The sequence below is a fragment of the Ictidomys tridecemlineatus genome, chromosome X, assembly GCF_052094955.1.
Source record: "Ictidomys tridecemlineatus isolate mIctTri1 chromosome X, mIctTri1.hap1, whole genome shotgun sequence".
Classification (NCBI taxonomy): Eukaryota; Metazoa; Chordata; class Mammalia; order Rodentia; family Sciuridae; genus Ictidomys; species Ictidomys tridecemlineatus.
In genome coordinates this window covers 103,343,496-103,371,237 of record NC_135493.1, presented here as the reverse complement: position 1 = coordinate 103,371,237, position 27,742 = coordinate 103,343,496, and the positions used below count along the sequence as shown (strand labels likewise).

General features: G+C 33.8%; 1 protein-coding gene across 1 annotated transcript in view; it reads left to right on the top strand.

Moving 5' to 3' along the window:
* The window catches only part of Il1rapl1 (interleukin 1 receptor accessory protein like 1), a 1,228,987-nt gene that overhangs the window by 1,154,639 nt on the left and 46,606 nt on the right, over positions 1-27,742 (top strand). Inside the window, exon 7 of the mRNA XM_021728996.3 lies at positions 25,995-26,127. Coding sequence (XP_021584671.2) covers positions 25,995-26,127 — 133 coding nt within the window. The remainder of the gene's footprint in view (positions 1-25,994; positions 26,128-27,742) is intronic.

The window sequence follows — 27,742 nt, the reverse complement described above, 5'->3', positions numbered from 1 at the left end:
TTTAAGAAAGAGGTTATAAATATGTCCCAGTGGCCCTACCTATACTGTAATATGAGGAAAACCTAATAATAGTGAAATCAGTGTCAGATTTATTGTCTCAGATATGTATTTCTTGTTATGTTGATGATGTTTCATTCATATTTTGTTGACAAATTTTTACTCTTATTTTATGATACTATTCATTATGGAACTGCATTTCTGACACAGAACAGTTAATAAAAATACTTCACAAAAAGAACATTTTGAAAGAATAGAGACTTTAAAAAATCATCCTCAACAAATGTTCATTAAGTTATTATATTTTTCTAAAAACTTATAATAAAGTTATTACCTGAAGAAAGAATGGCTAAAATTTCAGATGAGATAACCAAAGATTTTAATGCATAAGAGTTAGTTTCATATCTTTTTTAAAAATATTTTTTAGTTGTAGATGGACAAAACACCTTTATTTTATCAATTTTTATGCATGCTAGGCAAGCACTCTGCCACTGAGCTACAGCTTCAGCCCCGGTTATCATATTTTTAGCACATAGAATCATCTTTAAGATATATTTACTAAATTTCAGCTAAACATTATTATAATAAAACCTCACAAATATCTTAAAATCTCAGACCTGGGGCTGTGGCTTAGTGGTAACACACTTCCCTGGCATGTGTGATGCACTGGATTCGATTCTCACCACCACATATAAATAAATTAAATAAAAGTCTATCAACTACTAAAAAAACCCTTAAAATATTAAATGAACTAGCATGTTTCAACTAGACTCTTTACTAATTTATTGTCACAAGGTAAATCATTAATATGTTTGGTTTTTTAATTTATTTATTTATTCTAATTTGTTACATAGGAAGCAGAATGCATTTTAATTCATAGTGCACATATAGAGCACAACTTTTCATGTTTGGTTGTACATGAAGTAGAGTCAGACCATTTGTGTCTTCATACATGTACTTAAGGTAATGATGTCCATCTCATTGTACTGTCTTGCCTACACCCCAGCCCTTTTCTTCCCCTCCTTCCCTTTGCCCTATCTAAGTTTTCCTCCCTCCCCCACCACATTCCCATTATAGATCAGCATCCTCATTTCAGAAAAAATATTCGGCCTTTGGTTTTTTGGGATTTGCTTACTTCACTTAGCATAATATTCTCCAACTCCATCCATTTACCTGCAAATGCCATGATTTTATTCTCTTTTAGTGCTGAGTAATAGTCCATTGTGTATGTATATCATAATTTCTTTATCCATTCATCTACTGAAGGGCATCCAGGTTGGTTCCACAATTTAGGTATTGTGAATTGTGCTGCTATAAAAATTGATGTGGCTGTGTCCCTGTAGTATGCTGTTTTTAAGTCCTTTGGGTATAGACTGAGGAGTGGGAAAGCTCAGTCAAATGGTGGTTCCATTCCAAGTTTTCCAAGGAATCCCCATACTGATTTCCATATTGGCTACACCAATTTGCAGTCCCACTAGCAGTGTATGCGTATACATTTTCCCCCATATCCTCGCCAATACTTGTTGTTGTTTGTCTTCTTAATAGCTGCCCTTCTGACTGGAGTGAGATGAAATCTTTGATTTGCATTTCTCTGAATGCTAGATGTTGAATATTTTTCATATATTTGTTGATGTATTGTATATAATCTTCTGAGAAGTGTCTGTTCAGTTCCTTGGCCCTTTTATTGATTGGATTATTTGAGGGGTTTTTTGATGTTAAGATTTTTGAGTTATTTATATATCCTAAAGATTAGTGCTCTACCTAATGTGTGTGTGGTAAAAATTTGCTCCCATTCTGTAGGCTCTCAGTTCACCTCACTGATTATTAATTTTGCTGAGAAGAAGCTGATTAGTTTGAATCCATTCCATTTATGTTTTTTCCTTTAATTTTTATTGTTGGTTGTTCAAAACATTACATAGTTCTTGACATATCATATTTCACACTTTGATTCAAGTGGGTTATGAACTCACAATTTTACCCCGTATACAGATTGCAGCATCACATCAGTTACACATCCACTGTTTTACATATTGCTATACTAGTATCTGTTGTATTCTGCTGCCTTTCCTATCCTCTACTATCCCCCATCCCCTCCCCTCCCATCTTCTCTCTCTACCCCATCTACTGTAATTCATTTCTCCCCCTTGTTTTTCCCCTTTCCCCTCACTTCCTCTTGTATGTAATTTTATATAACCATGAGGGTCTCCTTCCATTTCCATGCAATTTCCCTTCTCTTTCCTTTTCCCTCCCACCTCTCACCCCTGTTTAATGTTAATCTTCTTCTCATGCCCTTCCTCCCAACTCTGTTCTTAGTTACTAAAAAATAAATAAAATCGACAGACCCTTAGCCATGCTAATGAAGAGAAGAAGAGAGAGAACTCAAATTACTAGCATACGGGATGAAAAAGGCAGTATCACAACAGACACTTCAGAAATACAGAAGACAATCAGAAATTATTTTGAATCCTTATACTCCAATAAAATAGAAGATAGTGAAGGCACTGATAAATTTCTTAAGTCATATGATCTGCCCAGATTGAGTCAGGAGGATATAGACAACCTAAACAGACCAATATCAATTGAGGAAATAGAAGAAACCATCAAAAGACTACCAACTAAGAAAAACCCAGGACCGGATGGGTATACAGCAGAGTTTTACAAAACCTTAAAGAGGAACTAATACCAATACTTTTCAAGCTATTCCAGGAAATAGAAAAAGAGGGAGAACTTCCAAATTCATTCTATGAGGCCAACATCACCCTGATTCCTAAACCAGACAAAGACACTTCAAAGAAAGAAAACTACAGACCAATATCTCTAATGAACCTAGATGCAAAAATCCTCAATAAAATTCTGGCGAATCGGATACAAAAACATATCAAAAAAATTGTGCACCATGATCAAGTAGGATTCATCCCTGGGATACAAGGCTGGTTCAATATACGGAAATCAATAAATGTTATTCACCTCATCAATAGACTTAAAAATAAGAACCATATGATCATCTCAATAGACGCAGAAAAAGCATTCAACAAAGTACAGCATCCCTTTATGTTCAAAACTCTCGAAAAACTAGGGATAACAGGAACATACCTCAATATTGTAAAAGCAATCTATGCTAAGCCTCAGGCTAGCATCATTCTGAATGGAGAAAAATTGAAGGCATTTCCTCTAAAATCTGGAACAAGACAGGGATGCCCTCTCTCACCACTTCTGTTCAACATAGTTCTTGAAACACTAGCCAGAGCAATTAGACAGACGAAAGAAATTAAAGGAATAAAAATAGGAAAAGAAGAACTTAAATTATCACTATTTGCAAGTGACATGATTCTATACCTAGCAGACCCAAAAGGGTCTACAAAGAAACTGTTAGAGCTAATAAATGAATTCAGCAAAGTGGCAGAATATAAAATCAACATGCATAAATCAAAGGCATTCCTGTATATCAGCAAAAAATCCTCTGAAATGGAAAGGAGGACAACCACTCCATTCACAATATCCTAAAAAAAAAAAATACTTGGGAATCCACCTAACAAAAGAGGTGAAAGACTTATACAATGAAAACTACAGAACCCTAAAGAGAGAAATAGAAGAAGATCTTAAAAGATGGAAAAATATACCCTGTTCATGGATAGGCAGAACTAACATCATCAAAATGGCGATATTACCAAAAGTTCTCTATAGGTTTAATGCAATGCCAATCAAAATCCAAATGGCATTTCTTGTAGAAATATATAAAGCAATGATGAAATTCATATGGAAAAATAAAAGACCCAGAATAGCAAAAACAACTCTAAGCAGGAAGTGTTAATCAGGCGGTATAGCAATACCAGACCTCAAACTATACTACAGAGCAACAGTAACAAAAACAGCATGGTACTGGTACCAAAACAGGCGGGTGGACCAATGGTACAGACAGAGGACACAGAAACCAATCCACAAAACTACAACTGTCTTATATTTGATAAAGGGGCTAAAAGCATGAAATGGAGGAAGCATAGCATCTTCAACAAATGGTGCTGGGAAAACTGGAAATCCATATGCAACAAAATGAAACTGAATCCCTTTCTCTCACCATGCACAAAAGTTAACTCAAAATGGATCAAGGAGCTTGATATCAAATCAGAGACACGGCATCTGATAGAAGAAAAAGTTGGCTCCAATCTACATACTGTGGGCTCCAAATTCCTCAATAGGACACCCCTAGCACAAGAGTTAATAACTAGAATCAACAAATGGGACTTATTCAAACTAAAAAGTTTTTTCTCAGCAAAAGAAACAATAAGAGAGGTAAATAGGGAGCCTACATCATGGGAACAAATCTTTACTCCTCACACTTCAGATAGAGCCCTAATATCCAGAGTATACAAAGAACTCAAAAAATTAAACAATAAGAAATCAAATAACCCAATCAACAAATGGGCCAAGGACCTGAACAGACACTTCTCAGAGGAGGACATACAATCAATCAATAAGTACGTGAAAAAATGCTCACCATCTCTAGCAGTCAGAGAAATGCAAATCAAAACCACCCTAAGATACCATCTCACTCCAGTAAGATTGGCAGCCATTATGAAGTCAAACAACAGCAAGTGCTGGCGAGGATGTGGGGAAAAGGGTACACTTGTACATTACTGGTGGGACTGCAAATTGGTGCAGCCAATTTGGAAAGCACTATGGAGATTTCTTGGAAAGCTGGGAATGGAACCACCATTTGACCCAGCTACTCCCCTCCTCAGTCTATTCCCTAAAGACCTAAAAAGAGCATGCTACAGGGACACTGCTACATTGATGTTCATAGCAGAACAATTCACAATAGCAAGACTGTGGAACCAACCTAGATGCCCTTCAATAGACGAATGGATAAAAAAAAAATGTTGCATTTATACACAATGGAGTACTACTCTGCATTAAAAAATGAATCCATTCTATTTATTGATTCTTGATTTTTATTTCTTGTGCTCTATGAGTCTTATTAAGGAAGTTGGGGCCTAATCCGACATGATGAAGATTTGGGCCAACTTTTTCTTATATTAGGTGCAGATTCTTGGTTTAATTCTAGGTCTTTGATCCACCTTGAGTTGAGTTTTGTGCATAGTGAAAGATAGTGGTTTAATTTCATTTTGCTGCATATGGATTCCCAGTTTTCCCAGCACCATTTGTTGAAGAGGCTATCTTTTCTCCAATATATGTTTTGGGTGCCTTTGTCTAATATAGGATAACTGTATTTATGTAGGTTTTTCTTTGTGTCTTCTATTCTGTACCATTGGTCTACAAGTCTATTTTGATCAATACCATACCATTTTGTTATTATTATTGTGTAATATAGTTTAAGTTCTGGTATAGTGATGCCACCTGCTTCACTTTTCTTGCTAAGGATTGCTTTGGCTATTCTGGGTCTCTCATTTTTTCAGACGAATTTCATGACTGCTTTTTCTATTTCTATGAGGAATGTCATTGGGATTTTTATTGTAATTACATTAAATCTGTGTTCTGCTTTTGGTAGTATGATCATTTTTACAATATTAATTCTGCCTATCTAAGAAAAAGGAGATCTTTCCATCTTCTAAGGATCTCTTCCCTCTTTAATTTCTTAATTTAGTGTTCTGTAATTGTTGTTGTAGAGGTCTTCAGACCAATATCCCTAATGAACATAGATGCAAAAATTCTCACAAAATTCTGGCAAATAGAATACAAAAACATATCAAAATTATCGTGCACCACAATCATATGGGGTTCATCCCAGGGATGCAAGGTTGGTTCAACATACAGAAATCAATAAATGTAATTCATTACATCAGTAGACTTAAAGATATGAGCCATATGATCATCTCAATAGATGCAGAAAAAGCATCCAACGAAACACAGCAGCACTGCATGTTCAAAACACTAGAAAAACTAAGGATAACAGGAACATATCTCAACATCATAAAAGCTATCTATGCTAATCCCTAGGCCAACATCATTCTAAATGGAGAAAAATTGAAGGCATTCCCTCTAAAAACTGGAACAAGACAGACATGCCCTCCTTCACCACTTCTATTTAACATTATTCTTGAAACACTGCCCAGAGCAATTAGACAGACAAGAAACTAAAGGGATACAGATAGGAAAAGAAGAACTCAAATTAGCACTATTTGCCATCAACATTATTTTATACCTAGAAGATCCAAAAAATTCCACTAGAAAACTTCTAGAACTAATGTATGAATTTAACAAAGTAGCAGGATATAAAGTCAACAACCATAAATCAAAGCCATTTTAGTACATCAGTGACAAATCCTCTGAAAAAGAAACTAGGAAAACTACCCCATTTACAATAGCCTCAGAAAAAAAAATACCTGAGAATCAAATTAAATCATCGATATTTCAGGTTGGAATTTAATAGGGGAGAAATGTGCTCCATTTGTGAACAATATGTCAAAATGCATTCTACTGTCATGTATAACTGCTTAGAACAAATATAAAAATATATCCAGAAAAAAGGTCATTAATATATATGAATTCATAGTTGCATGCATAGTGTGAGGAGAGGTTAAAGAGAAAAAACAGTCAACATTTCCAAGATACACAAAGGAGTCAAAGAGACTGGGTAATGGTTGTAAGAAAGTAAGCAGTAAGAGCCGCCAAAGGAGAGATCCCAATGATACTGAAAGAGCTAGTGAAAAGAAAACAAACACCCCAGCTGTAAATCAGTATCGGTCAAAGGCTATAGGTGAGTCATATCACAGCAAATAGGTGAGAAATGACCGTTCAGTATGATATGTGTTCAGGGAAAAGGACTGAGAGATAAAGTGGAAAAGGAGCTCACTATTTAGCATCTGATGTGTTGTTTTATGCATACCAATTTAATATCTTTAACTGGAAATTATAAAAATGTTTTCTTCCTACTCCTAGAAGACAATCCATTGAGAGAATGGCACATTTAACTAAGGAGAAGACAGTGATAACTTGGGCATATCATGTGTATCAGTCAGAGTTCAAGAATAAAATAATAAATAAAATAATAGGGTATTGTATATGAATTCTATGTGTATGCACATACTTATAGATAGATATTCACAACATATGTGCATACATATATTATATATGCATATATGACTATACACACATGCATACATATACATATTTTACAGGAATTAGGAATTAGCTATGCAGTCTCCACAAGGCTGTCTCTGCAACTAATGCTGAAGGCTGAAGTTTATAAGTAGGCAGTTAGATAGAAAGATCATGAGCAGGCTCGAACTCTAATAGAATAGAATGAAAGCTGTATTGAACTCTTTCCTCTGACCTTGGCAATAAGAAGGATACACAGTTTTCTGAACTAGGAGTCAGAGACAATGAGGATGCTCCAGAGAAAAAAGAGTAATTATAGCTCCAACTGCTGCTTCATGTTAACAAGGCAAGTCAACATATAATCATTCATACACATGCATGTGCATGCCTATGCATGCGTATGTATGCACACGTGCACACACACACACACACACACACACACACACACACACATACACAATCTCAAATGGGTGCTTTCCTATTTTGACCCCTCAACTAGTGTGAGATAATTTCTCTCATGAAATATTGTAACTTAACATATACAAGGAAAGGGAATCAAGGTAATTGAAGGACAACATAGCCAAATGGATTTGTTAAGCCATCACAATATGCCTTTTCATAGATACCAAGCCATGGTGGTTACTAGAGTAAGGGCACTTGAAAGATAAATTAAGAAAGTAATGTAGAAATTAGAGGATGGGACCACAAAAATCAATTTGTTCTTCCTCTCCATTGTTCTGAGGGCATTTCTTACATGTATGTCTTCAAATTTAATAAACAAAGGGATCAGGCAGTAAAAAATCACCTCAGTTTTCCTCTGTACTACTTCCCATTCCAAACAGTGAATTCTAATATTAAATGGAAATGTCCACTTTCTACTACTTTTTTCAGGCAATGTTTTTATAAGATCACTGGTTTTAATCATTCCACTGAGAATAAAAGGATATCTGATGATTTTCTGAGAACAGTTGAACAAATAGAAATGACAGTGTTGTCGCAAATAAAGGAGAGAAGATAAATACTATTTACATCTCTTCTTTGACTGTCTTAAAGGACAAGTTTTGCTCCAGGTTATAACCTTATTTATTGTTATCCAAAACAGTAGAAGAACTTCAAGTTACTGAAGCTGGGGTTATGGCTCAATGGTAGAGTGCTCGCCTTGCACGTGCAAGGCTCTGGGTTCGATCCTCAGCACCACATAAAAAATAAATAAATAGATAGATAGATAGATAAAATTGATTGTGTACAACTACAAAAAATATTAAAAAAGAAGTTCAAATTACCAAAATCTGTTTTCAGAATAAGAATTTAATGAAAATTCAGAACTAGTCTAAAAACAATCACCAATTCAATAAAACTAATTCAAGATTTTTATATGTGTTGGGGAAAACAGTCCCTAATCATGGATGAGCAAAATATCTCTTTTAATATTTGCTTGCTTTCTGTTAATGCTACTCCCCCAAAGAGTATCACTGACCCATAGTCTACACAAATGCACTTTTCCAGTATATTTAAACTCATGGAAATGATTTTGACTGAGAAAGAGGTGTTTCTCTAAGGGTTTTCCTATGATTACAGATTGCTGGAGAAAATAGGTAGCAGAGGAAGATGGTATATGATCTACTGTCCTACCATGAAATAGAATACATGTGATATTTTAAAGATATAGGCTTATTTATTCCTAGATAATAGTAGCAGTATTTTTATATTCTATGGATTTTAGAAAATAAAGACATACATAGAGTACAATGAGAAGTAGCTAAAATATATCAAACATGCTTTAAAGTTTAAATATCCTCTTTCTTACTTCAAATGAGGAAGTCATGAAGCATCCTTTGATAAAATGGAGGTTGGTAGAAAAAAGGACTAATTAAATAATGTTTAGAGCAATAATTTTTAAATAACTGGCTCTTCTCACAGAATCTGGTAATGCTTACAAACATTATTCATTTTATGTTAATTTTTACTATATTTCTACTATATGGTGGAGTTCACCCTGGTAAATTAATTCTCAGATTAATCCAATTGGTCAAAACAATGAATACTTTCACTAATCCAAGTTGGCATTTGATTCAGAATACACATCCCATCAGCAATACTTTCCATTAGCCTTTCTTTTTAAGAATTTTTTTCTAATTAGTTATCCATGACAGTAGAATACATTTTGATATATTATACATATATGGATTATAACTCCCCATTCTTCTGAATGTACATGATGTGGAATTATATTGGTTGTGTATTCATCTATGTACATAGGAAAGAATGTCCAATTCATTCTACTGTCTTTCCTATTTCCATTTTCCCCCTTCCCTTCATTCCCCTTTATCTATTCTGAAGTAATTCTGCTCTTTCCTACCCTCTCCATCCCAAAGTAGCATCCACATATCAGAGAGAACATTTGACCTTTGTTTTTTGGGGATTGGTTTATTTCACTTAGCATGATAGTCTCCACTTCCATTATTTACTGGCAAATGCCATAATTTTGTTCCTTATGGCTGAGTAGTATGCCATTATATATACATAACACATTTTCTTTATCCATTAATCTGTTGAATGGCACCTAACTAAACTAGTTCCATAGTTTAGCTATAGTGAATTGATCTTCTATAAACATTGATGTGGCTGTGTTACTGTAGTATGCTGATTTTAAGTCCTTTGGGTATAAACCAAGGAGTGGGATAGCTGGGTCAACTGGTGGTTCCATTACAAGTTTTCTGAGGAATCTCCATACTGCTTTCCATAGTGATTGCACCAATTTGGAGTCCCACCAGCACCTTTCAACACAGGGTATTCCAACAACTACCACCAAGGGTTACTATATTATAAAATATCTCAATATAAACAATTGGCTTTCTTCTTTATTTTGATCTATGTGTAACTTGATAGGGTTTCTTGGGAAATATTTAGAACTAATTATAATTCATATACAGATTAATTATATTAAAGGGCATTCCCCATAAAAGTCAAATACTGAGAGGGGAATTAAGCTTATTAATAAAACCAAAGATAGAATGACAATAATGTAAATAAGGCCATACATACGTTTATGAAAGTTTTCTTCTTTATGCAATGATGCAAGTGATTATTTTCCTAAAGAAAAAAAACAATGTTATTTTAATTAACTTCTACAATTTTCCATTTACAGGTTGCTAATATTAAAAGACAAATTAAAGTATCACAGACAATTATAGTGATGGGCACAAAAATAGACTTCAGAAAATCATATACTTTCATTAGGTAAGAAAGCAGTAAGAATATTCCCAAGTGGTAATCCTTATTAGATGCATCTCAGAGGTTACTTTACAATCTCATTTATTGAACACATCTTGAGGGTTATAAACTTTCTAGATCAGTGTCTTATAAGCCTTACATAAGGAAGTTGTGATTAAAAAACAAGTAAAACACCTTCCAGTAACTCACAGAAAAGTAGCTATTCTATCCACTATGGGGGATGTATATGCACATGTGCTTTAATGAAATACTGCTTTAGTATAAAGTTCAGGAGCAACGCTAACACAATAAGGAAAGGTAAAATAAGGTAGGAAACCCCAAAAGAAAGGAAAGAAATTTCAGGAGTGTCATAGCTTCTCAAGAAATCACATGCTTAGAGATAATAAAAATACTTTTTAAGCATAGGGGATAAAAATCTACCAAACACATGACCAGAAAAGAGGGATAAAAAACAAGAGTCAAAGGGTTAGTTTCAAGTGATTTGAGAGACACTAATAGTACAATGGACTGAGATGGGAGATACAGGTTGCAAAAAGAAATAATGTGCCTTTCTCAAGAAAGAAAAGAACTGAGAGAAATAGCTCTGGTCATAGACTGAAAGTGAAAATAACAGTGAATTTTTTTAAGTACTGGGAGTATCTATGACTGCTACCAACTTCTGAAACTTTTCTTGATTAACTCAGCACAGAAAACTCCCTCCCATTTTGAACTTCAATTGTTAAAACTACTTTCATGGGAGTCCAAACTACTAGCTCATCTCCTTCTATCAAATGTAGACCAAAAAACTAAGCTCCATGGTGTATTTTAGACTCAGAAGCTGTCAGAATCATTTTGCTAAGCCACATGGAAGGAAGACAAGCAGAGCAAACTACTGTCTGAAACACCAGCAGTTATACAGACTACTTTTAATACAGTGGTGACAAACAAAAGTCCTTCTAGACAGGAAAGGAGAAAACACAAAACAGGGAGTTCACTGAGTATTCATTTACATTTTAAATAATAAGCAATATGCACGAACTATCATTATGTCCTGCAGTAGACATGTTTTATAAGCTTATAAAACTTCCTAAAGAATATTTCATTAACCTTGAAAGCCCTAATAAACCTGGGGATTCTGAATTAAATTTTTAAAAACACATGAAAAGCAGGCTTTGTGCATATCTATGTTAGCTTGTAAGACATTGAGTGTTAGGAAACTTAGGAAAGTGTGTCTTATTAAAATGTACAGAGTATAGAAAAATGCAATTTGAATAGGACCTTTCATTTTAACCCACAATGAGTCCCATAAAAAACAAAACAAAATAACCTTTTCACCTCACAGGGGTCTATATGTATTTTACAGCAGATACCATTCATTGTACTACCCCTAAAGAAACTAAGGTCCATGTAAATGCATTATAGGTTTCCTATAATAGAAAATGGCCTTTGTCAAAAAAAAGGAGGCTCAGCAAGGAGACATAACAGTGTGTGATGGCACACACCTTTATTCCTAGAGACTCTGGAAACTGAGGTAGGAGGATCAGAAGTTTAAGGCCAGTCTTTGCAAATTGGTGAGACCCTGTATCATATTTTTTTTTAAAAAAAGGACTGGTAATATAGCTCAGGTAAAACACCCCTGGTTTCTATCCCCAGTAACTAAAAAAAAAATTTTAAAGACATTTTTTTAAAAAGACTCATTCCTAATTTCATACTTTTTTTCTGAAACACGGAGTATATTTTTTCTGTTTATTCATTTTTTACATAAATGCTATGGGAAATTTTTAGGATTAGCAAAGGATAAATGTGGTTCTTGTCTGCATCACTAAGTAGGTCAAATTAGCATAGAGTCATGATTGTATGCCGCCACAATACAATCTATGAGGCAAGGTGAAAAATGTAGATTTTAGAGGTGCTTATGGATACAGGCTATGATAGGTAACAAGGATATCCCAAAATACATCTTCAGTAAATTAGAAATATATTTCTCTCACTAAATAGACCACTAGAGAGTAGTCCCAGTCTAAGATTATTCTCTTCCATTAAGTCATTCAGAGACTCAGGTTCCTTATATCTTGTTGCTTCACAATTTTGTCTTCATAATATCCCCTTTCTTTCTCCTCCTTTCACTTTTCTTTCCCTCTTGCTCCTCCTTTTCATATCTGTATGTATCCCCTCTGTTTTTTCCTGTTTCAACTGCTTATGATCCTGAACTCTAAATAGTTGGCTGATTGCTGACCACAGATAAATGTTCTTGATGCATTTTTTTTTTATTGTATCAGGGATTGAACCCAGGGGCACTTAACCATTGAACCACATCACAAGCCCTTTTTATTTTTTATATTGAGACAGGGTCTTGCCAAGTTGTTTGGAGCCTCACTAAATTGCTGAGGCCTAGCTTTGAACTCATAATTCTACTGCCTCAGGCTGCAGAGCCACTGGGATTACAGGTGTGTAGCTTCTCTATGCATTTTAAAAAAAATATTCTTAGTTGCCAATGGACCTTTATTTTATTTATTTATATCCTGTGCTGAGAATTGAACCCAGTGCCTCACATGTGCTAACTAAGCACACTACCCCTAAGTCATGTGTTTCCCTCTTCAGGCTGGTGTCCACTCTAGATACCCCAGACCCTCTCTATGCATTTTTTGTTGATTGTTTTAATTTATTTTGAATTAGGTATATATGACAGCAGAATGCATTTTGATTCATTGTACACAATTGCAGCACAACTTTTCATTTCTCTGGTTGTATATGATATAGCATCCCAACATATGTGCAGTCATTCATATACCTAGGGTAATGATGTCCATGTCATACCACCGTCTTTTCGGCTCTCTATGCATTTTTGGTGACTGATTTAGATATACTTGGAGATGGGAAATGTAATAATTTGATTTAAAAGTGTAATACTCTGGAATTATAAAAATGTACTGAAGGAACTGAAGAATTCAAGGACAGATTAGGTACAGTGATTATGTAATTAAAATGACAAATATACAGGAAATGTCTTCTCAAAATGTAATCACAAAAACTTGACGTCAAGGTTTCTACAATGAAATCTACACATCTCCATTGCAAAAAATGTCTACTTTGTGGATGACTTCAAACAATTTTATACCTAAGTAAAATCATAAGCAGTTCTAACATCTTTGTCAGAAAGTACATCAATGCTTACTTCTTCCATTCATTCTTCATCTCAGGGGCAAAAAATTTCCCACTTCCTCCCCTTTAGTATCACTAAGAGTTTCTTAGTATTCTTTTGGAGCAAATTCATTTCCTGACAGTTGAATAAATTCCACTGCACATTCATTTTCCCACATCTTTATCTAATGCCCATCTTTTCAACATCTTTTGCAATATTTCACCTTCTGAACAATGAGGTTATCTGGTGGCACTGGGTGTTAACAGATGTTTAATGTGTTTCCCTCTTCAGGCTGGTGTCCACTGACTGCTCTAGATACCATGATTTTTTTATTTCATGCAGACAGAAGGCAGTCATCAAGTGCAAAAACTTGAGTCCCTACAAGAATTTTTGAACCATTTAAACACAATGTGATAATAATGTTTCTATATTCCATACCCTTTTTCTTCAAGTGCACAAAATTTCCTCTCCATTCTGGAAGAGCTCTGGCACTGCCTCTCTTAACTTTACTAATGTGGAAAGTATCCCCAACAGCTTATTCAAATTTTAATGTGTAGCCCTCTTCCTCCTGAAGGGGATAATTTCATCTAATTCCATGCAAGTCATCACTTATGGAAAAGTTAAAGTCTCATAATAATAGTAGTACTAATCAGACTAATAATTACTGACAGTTATCACTCACTGATCATGGGTACTATGAATATATGTTAATTTGGTGTTCAAGTTTTGAAATGAGGTGTCTCCCCCAAAGCTCATATGTGAGACAGTACAAGAAAGCTTAGAGGTAAAATGATTGGGCCATGGCCTTAACCCAATCAGTGAATTAATTCCTCATAGAGATTAACTGAGTGTTAACTGAAGGCAGGTAAGGTGTGGCTGGAGGAGGTAGATCACTGGGTGCCTGCCTTTGGGGGTTGTATTTGCTGTGATGAAGACAGCTCTCCCTCTGCTTCATGGTGGCCATGTCTTGAACCACTTTCCTCCACCACACTTTTCCACCATGATGACTTGCCACACCTTGAGCCTAGAACAATGGAGTTAGCCATCTATGGACTAAGACCTCTGAAACCATGAGCCCCAAATAAACTTTTCCTCCTCTAATAGTTCTTTTCGGATTTTTTGGTTACAGTGGCAAAACAGTTGAATGAAACATTTGGTTACCTCCATGTTATTTTTAGTTACTTAAACCATCTTACAATATATTTGTCAGCCAAGTGTGTTGATTTGTTCTTAAACGCTACAGAAATATGTGGTGAGGTTGTAAAAATTCCATTTTCATAAAGAAATTTGACACTAGAGTTGAATTAGGGATACCAAATTTAAATGTGCATGCCTGTTTTTCTCTTGTGATTCTTGTTCTCTTGAAATTTGAGTAGATGTTGTCATATCTTGTAGGAGTAGTGTCCTTAACTGTGAGCTTAATATAACCTATCCCTTGCATTACTTTTTTTTTCTTTAGTATTCTTATATAAATCTCTGATTTCAAAACTACCTGTGATTTGATATTAGCAAAGATTGCTTAACATATATCCCAGTATTTATTTGTTTTGGTAAAATATCTTGAGGCAGTCCCAAGGGAACTTTCATTATTGGTCTGGTGTGTGTGTGTGTGTGTGTGTGTGTGTGTGTGTGTGTTTGTGTGTATGTGTGTGTGTGTGTGTGTGTGTGTGTGTGTGTGTGTGTGTGTGAGAGAGAGAGAGAGAGAGAGAGAGAGAGAGAGAGAAATTGCTTTTTTTTTCTTTTCCAAATATAGCTTTTGGAAAACGAACCATTCAGTTTAACTAATGACAAAAGATAAATATGTTTTGTAAATCATTTTGCTTTTATCTTAAATGGGGAGTCTTTGTCAAAACACTTATCTTTACTATGACCATAGAGTAATTTTAATATACATGATTAATGGTGCAAATGAAATTAAAGTCCCCCTACTACTCAACATCTTATTTAAGAAAAGAGTGCTCACTATTTCCTAATTGCAACAAGTAAGATCTCTGGATGCAGATGCTTTTTAATTAGGGGGATTTTTTTCTTTTAATTAAAAAAAGCATTTTTAAAAAATTTTCAATAAGTTTAAGAGTGTCCTCTAGTGGAGAGAGAGACTGATCTCAGCAGTTTTCGAAATGGCTAAATGATATCTAATTAGAAAAAGCTTGCACTGTATAACAAATGTCTCTCCCTACTTAGCTGATTGGAATTTACTGGTTGAAGGAAAAATGTATTATTTTTCCTCTAAGACCTCCTCACAATGTGGCCTAGTTGAAAGCTTGTGGCGTGACAAGCATTGTTCTCATTTTAGATCGCAAATGATTTTTTATGATCAATTTTAGTGCTTCCTTCTGAACCTGGTATGATTGAGCTGACAGTGCACCTTTCTGCCAAAAAGGCAGCAGAAGCATTTAGTGCAATTTACTGTAGCTTTTACAGATATCAACTTAAAGCAGCAAGAATACCATTATCTTCAGGACTCCAGCCCTGGCTGACTGATACATCTGATGTGTGGGTCCCTAGGCCTTAGCTTAAATTTATCTGTTATTTGAAGGAAAACAAAAAGACAACATTGAGAAGAAAATTAAATAAGTGTATCTCTCTCTTCTCTGAAACTTGTGGAATTCTGATGTTAATTCCTTTTATTTGTGGTTAAGTGTAGCAAATAGCCTTAGTGCTGTCAGGTGAGTATTAGAGATAAGACCTAGAGGTGTTTTTCAATATCTAAATGGAAGAGGATAAGGGAAAGCTATGGTACTTGGCTCCTACATCATGTGCTAGGATTGCCTTATAAGAAATTGCACGTTCCAGAAAGTTAGAGAATGAAAGAAGAGATGAGTAGTTGTTCCTGATAACAAGTTAAATAGTTTTGACTTAAACAGAAGCATAGATAAAATTTTATTGCTGATTCTTCTATTTGAAAAATGAAAGAGAAATAAGAGAATATTCATGAAATCAATTGATAACCCAACAAATGTCAGAGCCATATTGTATGTATATAAATATTGCTTATTTTTTATATTTATTTTTTAGTCTTAGGTAGACACAATATCATTATTTTACATTTATGTGGTGCTGAGGAATCAACCCAGTGCCTCATGCATGCTAGGTAACCACCACCCCAGCCCAAATGTTGCTTATTTTAATGGCAGTGATAAGCTAGAGCCAAGCATAGTATTCCTTTTAACAAATAATTTTCAGAAAAACATACAATTATGATTTTGTTTTTTACCTTTATTTTTATGTGGTGCTGAGGATTGAATCCAGTGCCTCACACATGTTAAGTGAGCACTCTACCACTGAACCACAACCCCAGCCCTATAATCACAATTCTTAACACAAATATAAGAATGGATAAGTTTTCATATAAATATTTCTCATAGGATATGAGGGGACTAAGCAGATGTCTTACCAGGTTCAAAGAAGAAGTCAAAACAATAAATTTACATGGAGGAGTAAGGGAGTATTGAGATGAATTGCAACTGGGGATAACATTGCTTCTTCCATAGACTGCAGATAAAGGGAGAGAGAAGAGAATCAGTAAAATCACTGTCAGAAAGGAGAGAATATGCATATTTATCAGTTACCTACACTTTACAAAGCATCAAATATAGCTTGAAAACAAAAAAGAGCAATAATTTGATAACCCAGAGAGGTGCATTATAGACCAAAGAGTAATTTTCCATTGAAAAACATTTTTTTCTACATTTGTTTGGAGAGAGACTATATTTTTGCAGCTTGGATTGATTCCTCAGTGAGCCATTTGTACAGCCTTGTGAACACCAGTTACTATTCTACCTGTCAATGTTATTATTGTGAAACTTCTTTTGCTTTATTCTTCCCTGGCATCCCTGACATTGCTTCCTGCTTATGGGCCCTGTCCTAAAGATTTTCAATTTAGTTGTTTTTCTGAGCTCCATTTTTACCTTATACAAAAAGTCCAAGGTAAAAATAAATTGTTCTAGACAATTAACTGTAACCACTTGCATGAAAATGACTTGGAGATGCTTGTTAAAAATTCAAAACCCTAGAACACTCCAAACTTGTCTTACCAAAATCTGGTAAGGAGTGAAGCTAAATTTTTTGACAATAAGTTTGGGACTCACTGGTTTATGTAAAAAAAATAGCAACATCTAAAGTATATTTCTCCAAGATAAATAACAATATAGAATACATAAGAGGATAAAATAAAAACTGATATGAAGGTAAAAGTTTGCAAAAAGGAACAAAGTTAATGGCAGTATTAGGAATTGCAATGAGTAACCTTCCCCAGAGTTTCTATAAAAATCTGACCATGTTTATTAACAAGTCAAATACCTGGAATACCAATTCTATAAATGCTTAGCATGGTACCTAGAACAACTATTAATAGATTGATATTCAAGGTATTCAACATGTTAATAATCATTGCCAGATTTTGATAGAAACTCTGGGGAAGGTTACTATTAACACAGACACACATTAGATTACAAACATAATAAAGTTCATAATCACTGTTTTAATTTTCTTTGTTTTTTCATTGTACTGAAATTTTAATATTTATATAAATAGATTTGTCAAAGTAGAAATCCTCTATCATTTCTAGATTAAAATTCTAAGAATTTACTTTTGCTATACACATTACAAAATAATATATTTCCCCTAAATAGTATATTTGTTATGTAATAATATATAACTCTATAATAAACCTCACACTCATTTTTTGTATCTTTTGAAACTACTTACTTGTTTCCAGATTATATTCAAATCCGATAACTCATTGCTTGGAATAAAATTTGGTACTGTTTCTAAGCACTATATATTGATTTCAAAGAGATATGCAGTATCTCTACCTATGGAACAAACACAATTTTGTTGTTAAGATTATTTTTAAATAAAATTTTTCTTTGTTTGGACAAACAACATACTGTCTAGTCCTATCATCATTATAATTCTTTAGGATAATTGTTCAGCAACTTCATAATTTTGTTGAGTTCTACATTTTATTGGAATTTGTCAGCAACAACATTAAATCTAAAATATACCTTGGGAGTTGACTTGTTTGATTATTTATTGCTGGTATAAATAAGATCTCTTCAATTTTCTGATTAGTAACTGTAAATCATGTATTTTTTGATTTTTAAATGTCATACACCATAGCTTACTGAGGATGAAAAAATTATGAAAATAATTCAATGTCTTTTTAAAAATAAGATTAAAAATAATTTTAATGAGTAATGGTGAGTGTAATACTTATTTCACTATTGTCATGTATTTAAAAAATAAATAAAAATAATTTTAAATTATATTAATTTAGTAAAAAATCATTGAGTATCTACAAATCATCTAGTCAAAAAAATAACCAAGGTTATCAAACTTACTCCGATAATTTGTTCCAATTTTTTCCTCTAAATTGCCTTTGTCAATGATTATGGCTGTAGATTCCCCATTATGCTGAGGCAGACCCCTCTATAATTTGAGGCAGACTTTATCTAATTTTTAAATGTCATAAGGAATAGTTTAATAATTTTAGAATTAATACTTGTTAGAATTAATGATTATAGAGTTAATTCTTATTATTTTTGCATATTCTGACTCTTTCTTAAGGGTATTTTTTTTCTGGACCTAAAGTTCTACTTAAATATATTTAGAGGTTGGGCAGCCTCTTCTTTAGGCATTACCATCTAAACTGTGTCCAACAGGATGTTGTCATATTTTAAGCATGAGTTTTCTGTTTAGTATAACTCAAACCATACAGATTTTTATATTTTGGAATACAAATACAAAATAATACTATAACAGGTGGAAAATTTTAAACTTTGTTAGAAAATGAAAAATGTCCTTTTCAAAAGAAGTCAAATGTTTTTCTGAATTCATAAGGAGGCAATTATATAATCTACAAATAATAATTTTATGGTTCTTTCAAAATATGACATTGCTTTTTTCATGTCTTATTGCATCAGCAGATCCTTTAAAACATTTTCATATCCAAATAAGACCAACAGGTATACTTTTACGCAATTGAAAGGAGATGATACTGTTACCAATTATCTAAGGGTTCCTTTGCTCAATTCAAATAGAAATCTTGCATAGAAAAGGTATACCCTCTTTAATTTTAGCAGCTCTGAGCTTTGAGTGCCAGTGGTTTCCAGTGCTTAGTGTTAGAGGTTTCTCCCTGTTGTTCTTGCAGCTTGAGCTAAAAACTTCTCTTATAGCTGGAGTTTTTCCCAGCAGCTTTTTCTGAAGGTTCTGGCAGCTCTCTGCAACATTCTGGCTGCAACATGTATTGGTGATAAGCCTTGGTGTTATCAGCTCTGGCTGCTGGCAACTGTCAGTACCAGCTCCCCTCAGTATTACCAGCTGTGAGTCCAACCAGGTCCAATAGAAATCTTCTTGAGATAGAAATCACAAATAGGCAAAATAAAATCATCCAAAAGAGGTTTTACTTGGAGTTATGCCACAACATGAGGGGAAACAGAACATGGACTTATTTGATAAGGATAAGAGAAGAGCCAGTTATAAAGACAAAAAGGATAGACTCACTCATATGCTTAGTGTCCTGCTGGCTAACCATAGACTTACTTTTTGATCTTGGGGAGGGGAGGGACTGCTCAAAAAGTAAAGTGAAGACATCTGAAATGACTGCAGAGTGGTGGGGTATTCTAGAGAGGCAGATAATAATAAATGTCGGCAAGCATGTGGATAAATTAGAAACTTCAAACATTACTGGTAAGAATGTAAAATGGCACAACCACTGAAAAACAGTTCTGCACATCCTAAAAGATTTAAATATTAAATTGTCTCATGACTCAACAATTCCAATCCCAAGTATGTATGCAAGAAATTTTAAAACATACAAAGCTTGTATGAAACTATTCAGAGCAGAAGTATTCATAATAGCCAAAGGGTTGGGGATGTGCCTTAGTGGTAGAGCACTTGCCTATAATGTGCAAGGCCTTGGGTTCAGTCCTCAGTACTGCAAACACAAAAATTATATATATATATATATATATATTTATATATAATTATATGTGTGTGTATGGATATATATATATATATATATATACACATATATAAAATATAGTAGTATACTGGTAACTGTTTTATAATTGGCTCCCCAAATGAAGTTCTGTCATGATATTTAAGCTATTCCCATCACTATTTTAAGTATAGACAATAAATAAAATAATAAATAATAAATCATTAGCCTCATTCATTGCATTTGACAATTTATAGGGTAAATACTCCCACCATGGCTGATTTCAATTTATGAACATAATGTTACTGTCACTGATTGTGCAGTAATATAATATTATATAGTATTTTCTTTCTTTTTGTACCAGGGATTTAACCCAGAGGCACTTGACCACTAAGCCACATCTCCAGCCCTTTTTTATTTTTTTAAATTTTAAGACAGGTTCTGGCTAAGTTACCACAGGCCTCTCTAAGTTGCTGAGGCTGTCCTCAAACTTGCAATCCTCCTGCTTCAGCCTTTCAAGCTGCTGGGATTTCAAGTGTGCACCATTATATAGTATTTCCAACATGTAGATACTATCATTGTAAATATAACTAATTTATTTTTTAAAGTAATTTAGTTATAGATGGAGACAATATCTTTATTTTGTTTATTTTTACATGGTGCTGAGGATCGAACCCAACACCTCACATGTGTGAGGCAAGTGCTCTGCCACCAAGCCACAACCTCAGTCCCTGTAAATAACTTTTGAGTATCTATTTTAATATAATTTATTTCATTGTGTTCCTGTAATTTAATGTTTTTGTAGTGCTGCAGATCAAACCCAGAGCCTCATGCATGTCAGGGCAGTTTTCTACCCTTAAGCTACACTCCATCCTATAATTTAATTTTTTTTTTTTGGTACTAGGGATTGAACCCATGGGAATTTTGTCACTCTGCTACATTCCCAACCCTTTTTATTTTTAGTTTATTTTGATACCAGCCCTTCCTAAGTTGCTTAGGACCTTGCAAACTTGCTGAGGCTGACCTCAAACTTGTAATCCTCCTGCCTCAACCTTGGTAATAGTTGGGATTACAGTTGTATGTCACCACACCTGGCCCATAATTTATTTTACTTTATTTTATTTATTTACTTTTTTGGGGATTGATCCCAGGGATGCTTAACCCTGAACCACATCCCAGCCCTTTTTTATTTTTTTATTTTGAAATGGGGTCTTGCTAAGTTGCTCACAGCCTTGCTAAATTGCTAAGGCTGGCTTTGAATTAATGGTCCTCCTGCCTCAGCCTCCCAAGTCATTTGATTATAGCAGTGTGCCAATGTACCTGGCCCATAATTTAATTTTTAATGACTGCATTTAATAACCTGCTTATAGAATTTCTGAAAATTTAGTACAAGTTGGTAAGGACTATCTCCAACACACCACTGAAATAATACCTGAATGAGGAGATCATTTTTTGCAATGAATAGGGTAGTTTAAAAGATAGATTTGTTCTATTGAGATATGTAGACCTGTAGTCTTTAATGAATGAAATTTTGAAAGGGGAAAATAAGGTAAAATGAAAGTTCAAAAGATACTAAGCAAATTATTAACTTGAAATTATTTATTGAATTTCTAATATATTCAATACACTATAATCAGCCCTGGTAATACAAAGGCAAATACAGATATAATTTTTGCCTTTGGAGAATGTATACTCTAGTTGCTAGGTTAGACATGCAAGCACAGCAAATACTGCAAGGACTATATTATGATGAAATACAGATACATTCCAATAGGAATAGAAAAAGAAAGGACAGACTGAACATTTTTTTCACAAGGAAAACCAGTTTTTTTTTTTGGTTTTTTTTTTTTTTTTTGGAAAGGTGTTATTTGAGTTGGGACTTAATGGATGAGGAGTATGTTAGTTGAAAATGAAGAGAATTCCAAGAAAAGTGTAATCCCACTTAATTAGCCCAAGGTATAAACACAGTGACATCATTTTTATTTTCTTAATGACTATTTGTTATCATTCCTTATGTATTTGCTCCTATTGTGTGGACATACACCATCTTTCCTGAGGCCCCACCTTGCCCCATGAATTTCTACCAAATCCTGGTTCAGCCTAAGAGAAAGGGATGACTGTCCTTCATTCCTTGTTACAAACATGTGGTGATATGCACTTGGGCTCCAAGGTCACAGCTCTCAAGCATATTTAATTGGTCACCATTTCCATAATAAACAGTACTGAATGGACCTAGATTTTCTCAGCAACATTTAGACTCTGGCATATAATCTCAGATATGAACTTGACTTCACCAACCTTCTCTAAGGACTGATTCCACTGGGATTCTAGTGTGTTGCTTGCTAACAAAGCTATGCACAAGAAGGAGAGTGGTGCCTTTTGCTCAGTAACACAAATTGGTACAATTAAGAGAAACCACTGAAAAATCTCTTCACAGAACAGCATTGCTCAAATTGACTTTCTACCTTGCCTATATTGAGAAGCAGCTGGCAGCTCCCCCAAATCAATCAATTCCTCCCCCCTCTCTCATAGCAAACATACACAAATATATATATATATATATATATATATATATATATATATATATATATAATCTATTAGTATCTACTTTGATATGCTCCCTATTATCACACTGATAACATCATAATGCTCTGCAGTTATTGTCATCACCTATGCTTTATCCTTTTCTAAATTATATAGAAATAATCTGATCTTTGCAGTGACTATTTCTTGTGTGATCCTGGAGCATTGTAACATTCTTAATCCTTCTCAATTCTCTCTGATCTAATCCTAAATTTGAAAATACAGTAAGAGTAATTCCCTTAGAAGATAGATGATTCCCTTAGAAGATAAATGTGATAATGTCTCTGCTCTATTTGAAACTCTTCCCCAGCTTTCCACTGCTCTTAAATGAAAGCCTCAACTCTTCACCATGTCCTACATAGAAGAACAGGGCTGCTTCTGCTCTAGCCTCATCAATGCTCTGCTCTCTCCTCACCCTCAGTATTTGCTCTACTCCAGCCTCCCATGTATATTTCTGCTGCAGCCACTCTGAGCTCATTTTATTTCCCCTATATTTCCCTGAGTTATTCTTACCAATGCTATTTCTTCTTTGCCTGCAGTGCTTATCTGTTTTTTCCTTCCATTCTTGTCTATTATTTCCATGAATTGTACCCTCTGATCCACAAGAAGAAGCCCAACCCAAGTCTGAGTGGAGTTCTTCTAGGTGCTTTTATGGCACTACAGATATACTCAATACTGGAGCTCAAAGCAAAGTGGGTATTCAAAGACCCCACATGAGCTTCGATGACTAACAAAGCACAACATTATCCTCATGAGTGCAGGAGCCATTTCCTAGGTCTGCCATAACAAGGCCTGCAAGTTAAAGAAATGGAAAGTAGTTTAGCTGAGAAAGAAGGGTAATGTGAGAGAATAATTCAAGTCCCAATGAGTGCTTCAAGTTGCCTCTCTGTTCAGAAATGTCAGGGTGAATTACTAATAGTGTGATCAATATTTATAAGTCCCCATATTTAGCAAAATTGTATTGTAAAATTAGTCAATCTCTAGAGATTTCTATTTATGATTTCCAAGCATAAAGTCCCACCTCGAAACTTGAACTTGATCTCTTAAATCACAGATAAATGAATAATTTATATATACATTTTTATTTTTTATTTTTTTGGTACAGGGGATTGAACTCAGAGGCACTCAACCAAGCTTTTTTTTCTTTTTTCTTTTTGTATTTTATAGAGAGACAGGGTCTCACTGAGTTGCTTAGTGCCTCGCTTTTGCTGAGGCTGGTTTTGAATTCACAATCCTCTTGCCTCGGCCTCCTGAGCCCCTGGGATTAAGGTGTGAAGCACCATGCCCAGTATGTACCTTTTTAAACCCCTGCAATATATCATGATTCTGATTTGAAACTTGCTGTTGAATTTATGACTACTTGACAGTATAACAGGTAATTCAGTTACATAAAAAGAACTAATGTTCTCATGAAAACATAAGATATTTGATTTAAGAGTATTTTATAATTTTGGTCAATACTTTCCATAGAAATTTGTAGTTGACTCCCAGTTATTCATTTATCCATTTTGTTGTGTAAATATCCTCCAAAAGAGAGAGGAATTCCATATTAAAATATTTCAAGAATATTTACATACAATAACTAACAATGAAAATCCTTCTAGAAGCTCCATTTTGCCTCTTAAAAGCTGCTAGATAATTTCTGGACTTGCCTTATGTGGTCATCAGTGATAACTATTATATATAGAATCAAAGTCAGCGAGGAAACTCTTGGAGAACATGTGGACATGAACAAAGATAAAAGCAGAAGGATTATAATTTGCCATCTTAAAATATTATAAGAGCAAGTTTTTAAATAACTCCTCTTATCCAACACACATAATTAAGAGAACAAGACTAATTTTAACCAAAAATAATGGTTTTTTTGTAGAAGTAAATTACAAAATATCCATGCCTGCTTTCTAAGCAAGTATATCTCAATGAATTTTGCCTTTCTCTCTGTTCATGTTGTAGAAATGGTCATAAGCACAATTTTGAAAGATGTTAAAGATGTTCACTAATAATATAACTCAGAGCATACTTCTGAGATTTCCAGTACTGAGGAATTTCCTTCTTTGCACTTTAAAATCATAGAGTTATCAGGACCCTCTAGTAATATTCTCATAATATATGGCTAAACTAATTGAAAAGGTTTTCTCAAGATTTCCCTTTCCCCATTGCAACTGGAGGAGGCTCTTACTTCACCCCATATCACCTCCCAATTTCTGACTCCATTTCATAAAACTATTGTGTGTGAGAATATTTTAGTTTTGTAGTGCTGGCTGAGGTTTGGGTAAACCAGATATTTACAAAATGGCACAAACCATTCTGCAGTCATTAACTTCACTTCCACCTTTTAGTGTGGGACTTCCACTTACCTTATTAAGTAGTCAACTAAGCTGTGTTCACCATTATAATAGTCCTTCCTGAGCACCATAGTGAAATTCACAGTAGTATTGTTGATTTTATCTGTAATGAAAATCCCAAACATTTACTAACATGAATTGTTTATTTGTTTTTAAATACATGTTTCTATCTAGAGATGTATTAAAATGATATTCTTTATAAGAAAAAATTCTTAATAGCATTTGCTTGGTTTCCCAGATTTATAGTTTATTTTCTTTTTCAGCTAAACAGTGTGCTCCCTTTCCATTTCCTGCATTCAAGACTGAGAAACATTTCCTACCTGCCTTATAGAATGTTGTAGTTATGAATGTTATGTACCCTCTGATATCATGCCTCGAGAAGGGCACATTACCTCTGTGGTATCCTTCCCAATAAGTCATAACCTCAATCTAATCATGAGAAAACATCAGGTAAACTTAATTGGAAGAACATTCCATAGAATAACTGACTGGTCTTCTTCTAAATCTTATAACTCTCATTCCATTAAATAAGCAATTCTGTAAAAAAGCACACATTCTATAAATTTAACAAAGATGGGAAAATACCTGAAAAAATATTCTTTTAGAAAGATGTTTCATTAAATCAACAAAGTGTTCAAAATGTTACCTTCCAGTTTGCCTAAAATAAGTGTGTACAAATAGTTTTATGACACATTTCCATCACTTCTCTCCACAGGTGACTTGGCTAATCTAACCTGCAGAGCTTTCTTTGGGTACAGTGGAGATGTCAGTCCTTTAATTTATTGGATGAAAGGAGAGAAGTTTATTGAAGATCTTGATGAAAATCGAGTTTGGGAAAGTGACATTAGGTAAAATAATTTTTTTTCTTTTAACTTGTACGTTCATTCAAGTTATCATTTGCTCTGTGAATGAATAAAAAGTTAACTACTCACTCCCCAAAAGTGATTTTTTTGGTTTCCTATTATCATAATTAAAATACTATAATATTTGAGGACAAAGAAACAAAGTTCTATTAAGAAACTGATTATGGAATTGTAAAATATGAATTTCATTTGCAAAGAATTTAAAAGAACTTTTAAAAGATGTGCTTCACTAAAGAATATACTTAGTATGAGACTAAAATACTATTAAATATAGAAAATATATATATATATATATATATATATATATATATATATATATATATATATATTCTATCTTTGGAAAAAATCAGTGAACCTTTTGTTTGTAAAAGCTTTTTTTTAATTATTGAGAGGAAACATGAACAAGACACAAGGACTCAAACAAAATATCCATCATTTCCTTTTATGTTTTTATATATTTAAGATACAAAGTAGAATATAAAACATTTGATGGAGTGACAAAGGATTTATAAAACATTTTAATAATCTTTCTCAGTCTGACTTTCAGGTCTAAATATTTATTTAATAGAAATGATATGAAGAGAACCAACCAATTAAAATACCATCTATTTTGAAGGTGTTAATGCTTTAGCCTCTTTATTTTTTCAATGTACCTATGTATTTATTAACTTACTTTTGAGTATCAAGTCATTCAATGTTGACTAAACTTATGCTTAGGCATAAATACTTATTTTTAATCATGACATAAATAAGAAGATACTTATAATCATAACTAAATCAAAATAATAATGATCCTCCTCCCATCTAAAGTTTGCATATTCTAATATATATATATATATATATATATATATATATATATATATATATATATATATATATATATAAAATGTATTTAAACCATGGTTCCCTTTTTAAATGTTAAGACTTTTAAAACCTTATCCAATGTAGAAGAGAAAATGTTTTTCAGTAAAAAATAAAAACATACAAGCTGTCATATAAGATTACTTCTATCAGAATCTTATTTTTGGCAACCATTATACAAGAATATCTCAGTCTGGAATGCTCTAAGTGGATTCTGGAAAGCCTGGATGGACAATTGTCCAATGTGTACTAAAAATGTCCCTCTGCCATTCTTCATACATAAAACTACCCTACTACACTCTTTTTTCTGACCCACACTCTTGGAAATGCTACAATTAAAGAGGGAACATATCCTTCTAGCTTTTATTCTCTTTAGTTTTGTGTGTGTCTGGGGAAGGTTCTAGAAAGGTATTTTTCTTTACTTCTGCATTAAGAAGTGCTGCACAGAGATGAATTATCAAACAGATAGGAGGGTGAGGGGAAACACTGAGAGCAGGCAAATGGAACTCTAGTTTGAAGAAGTTTTCCATTTACTCTTAGAGATTGCTAATTGTCTAACAGTGAGGTTAGTTAGCATTTATCAGTCATTTAAAATGTCAGAGTTACATGCTTATCAGAACTTTTAATCTACAGGTTTGTAAATTCATATTTTTTAAAAAATAGGCAACTGGTTGTATTATTCATGGAAGTCAGGCTGAAGGTTTCAAATGAAACATCGAAATAGCTTAGAAATTTTCTT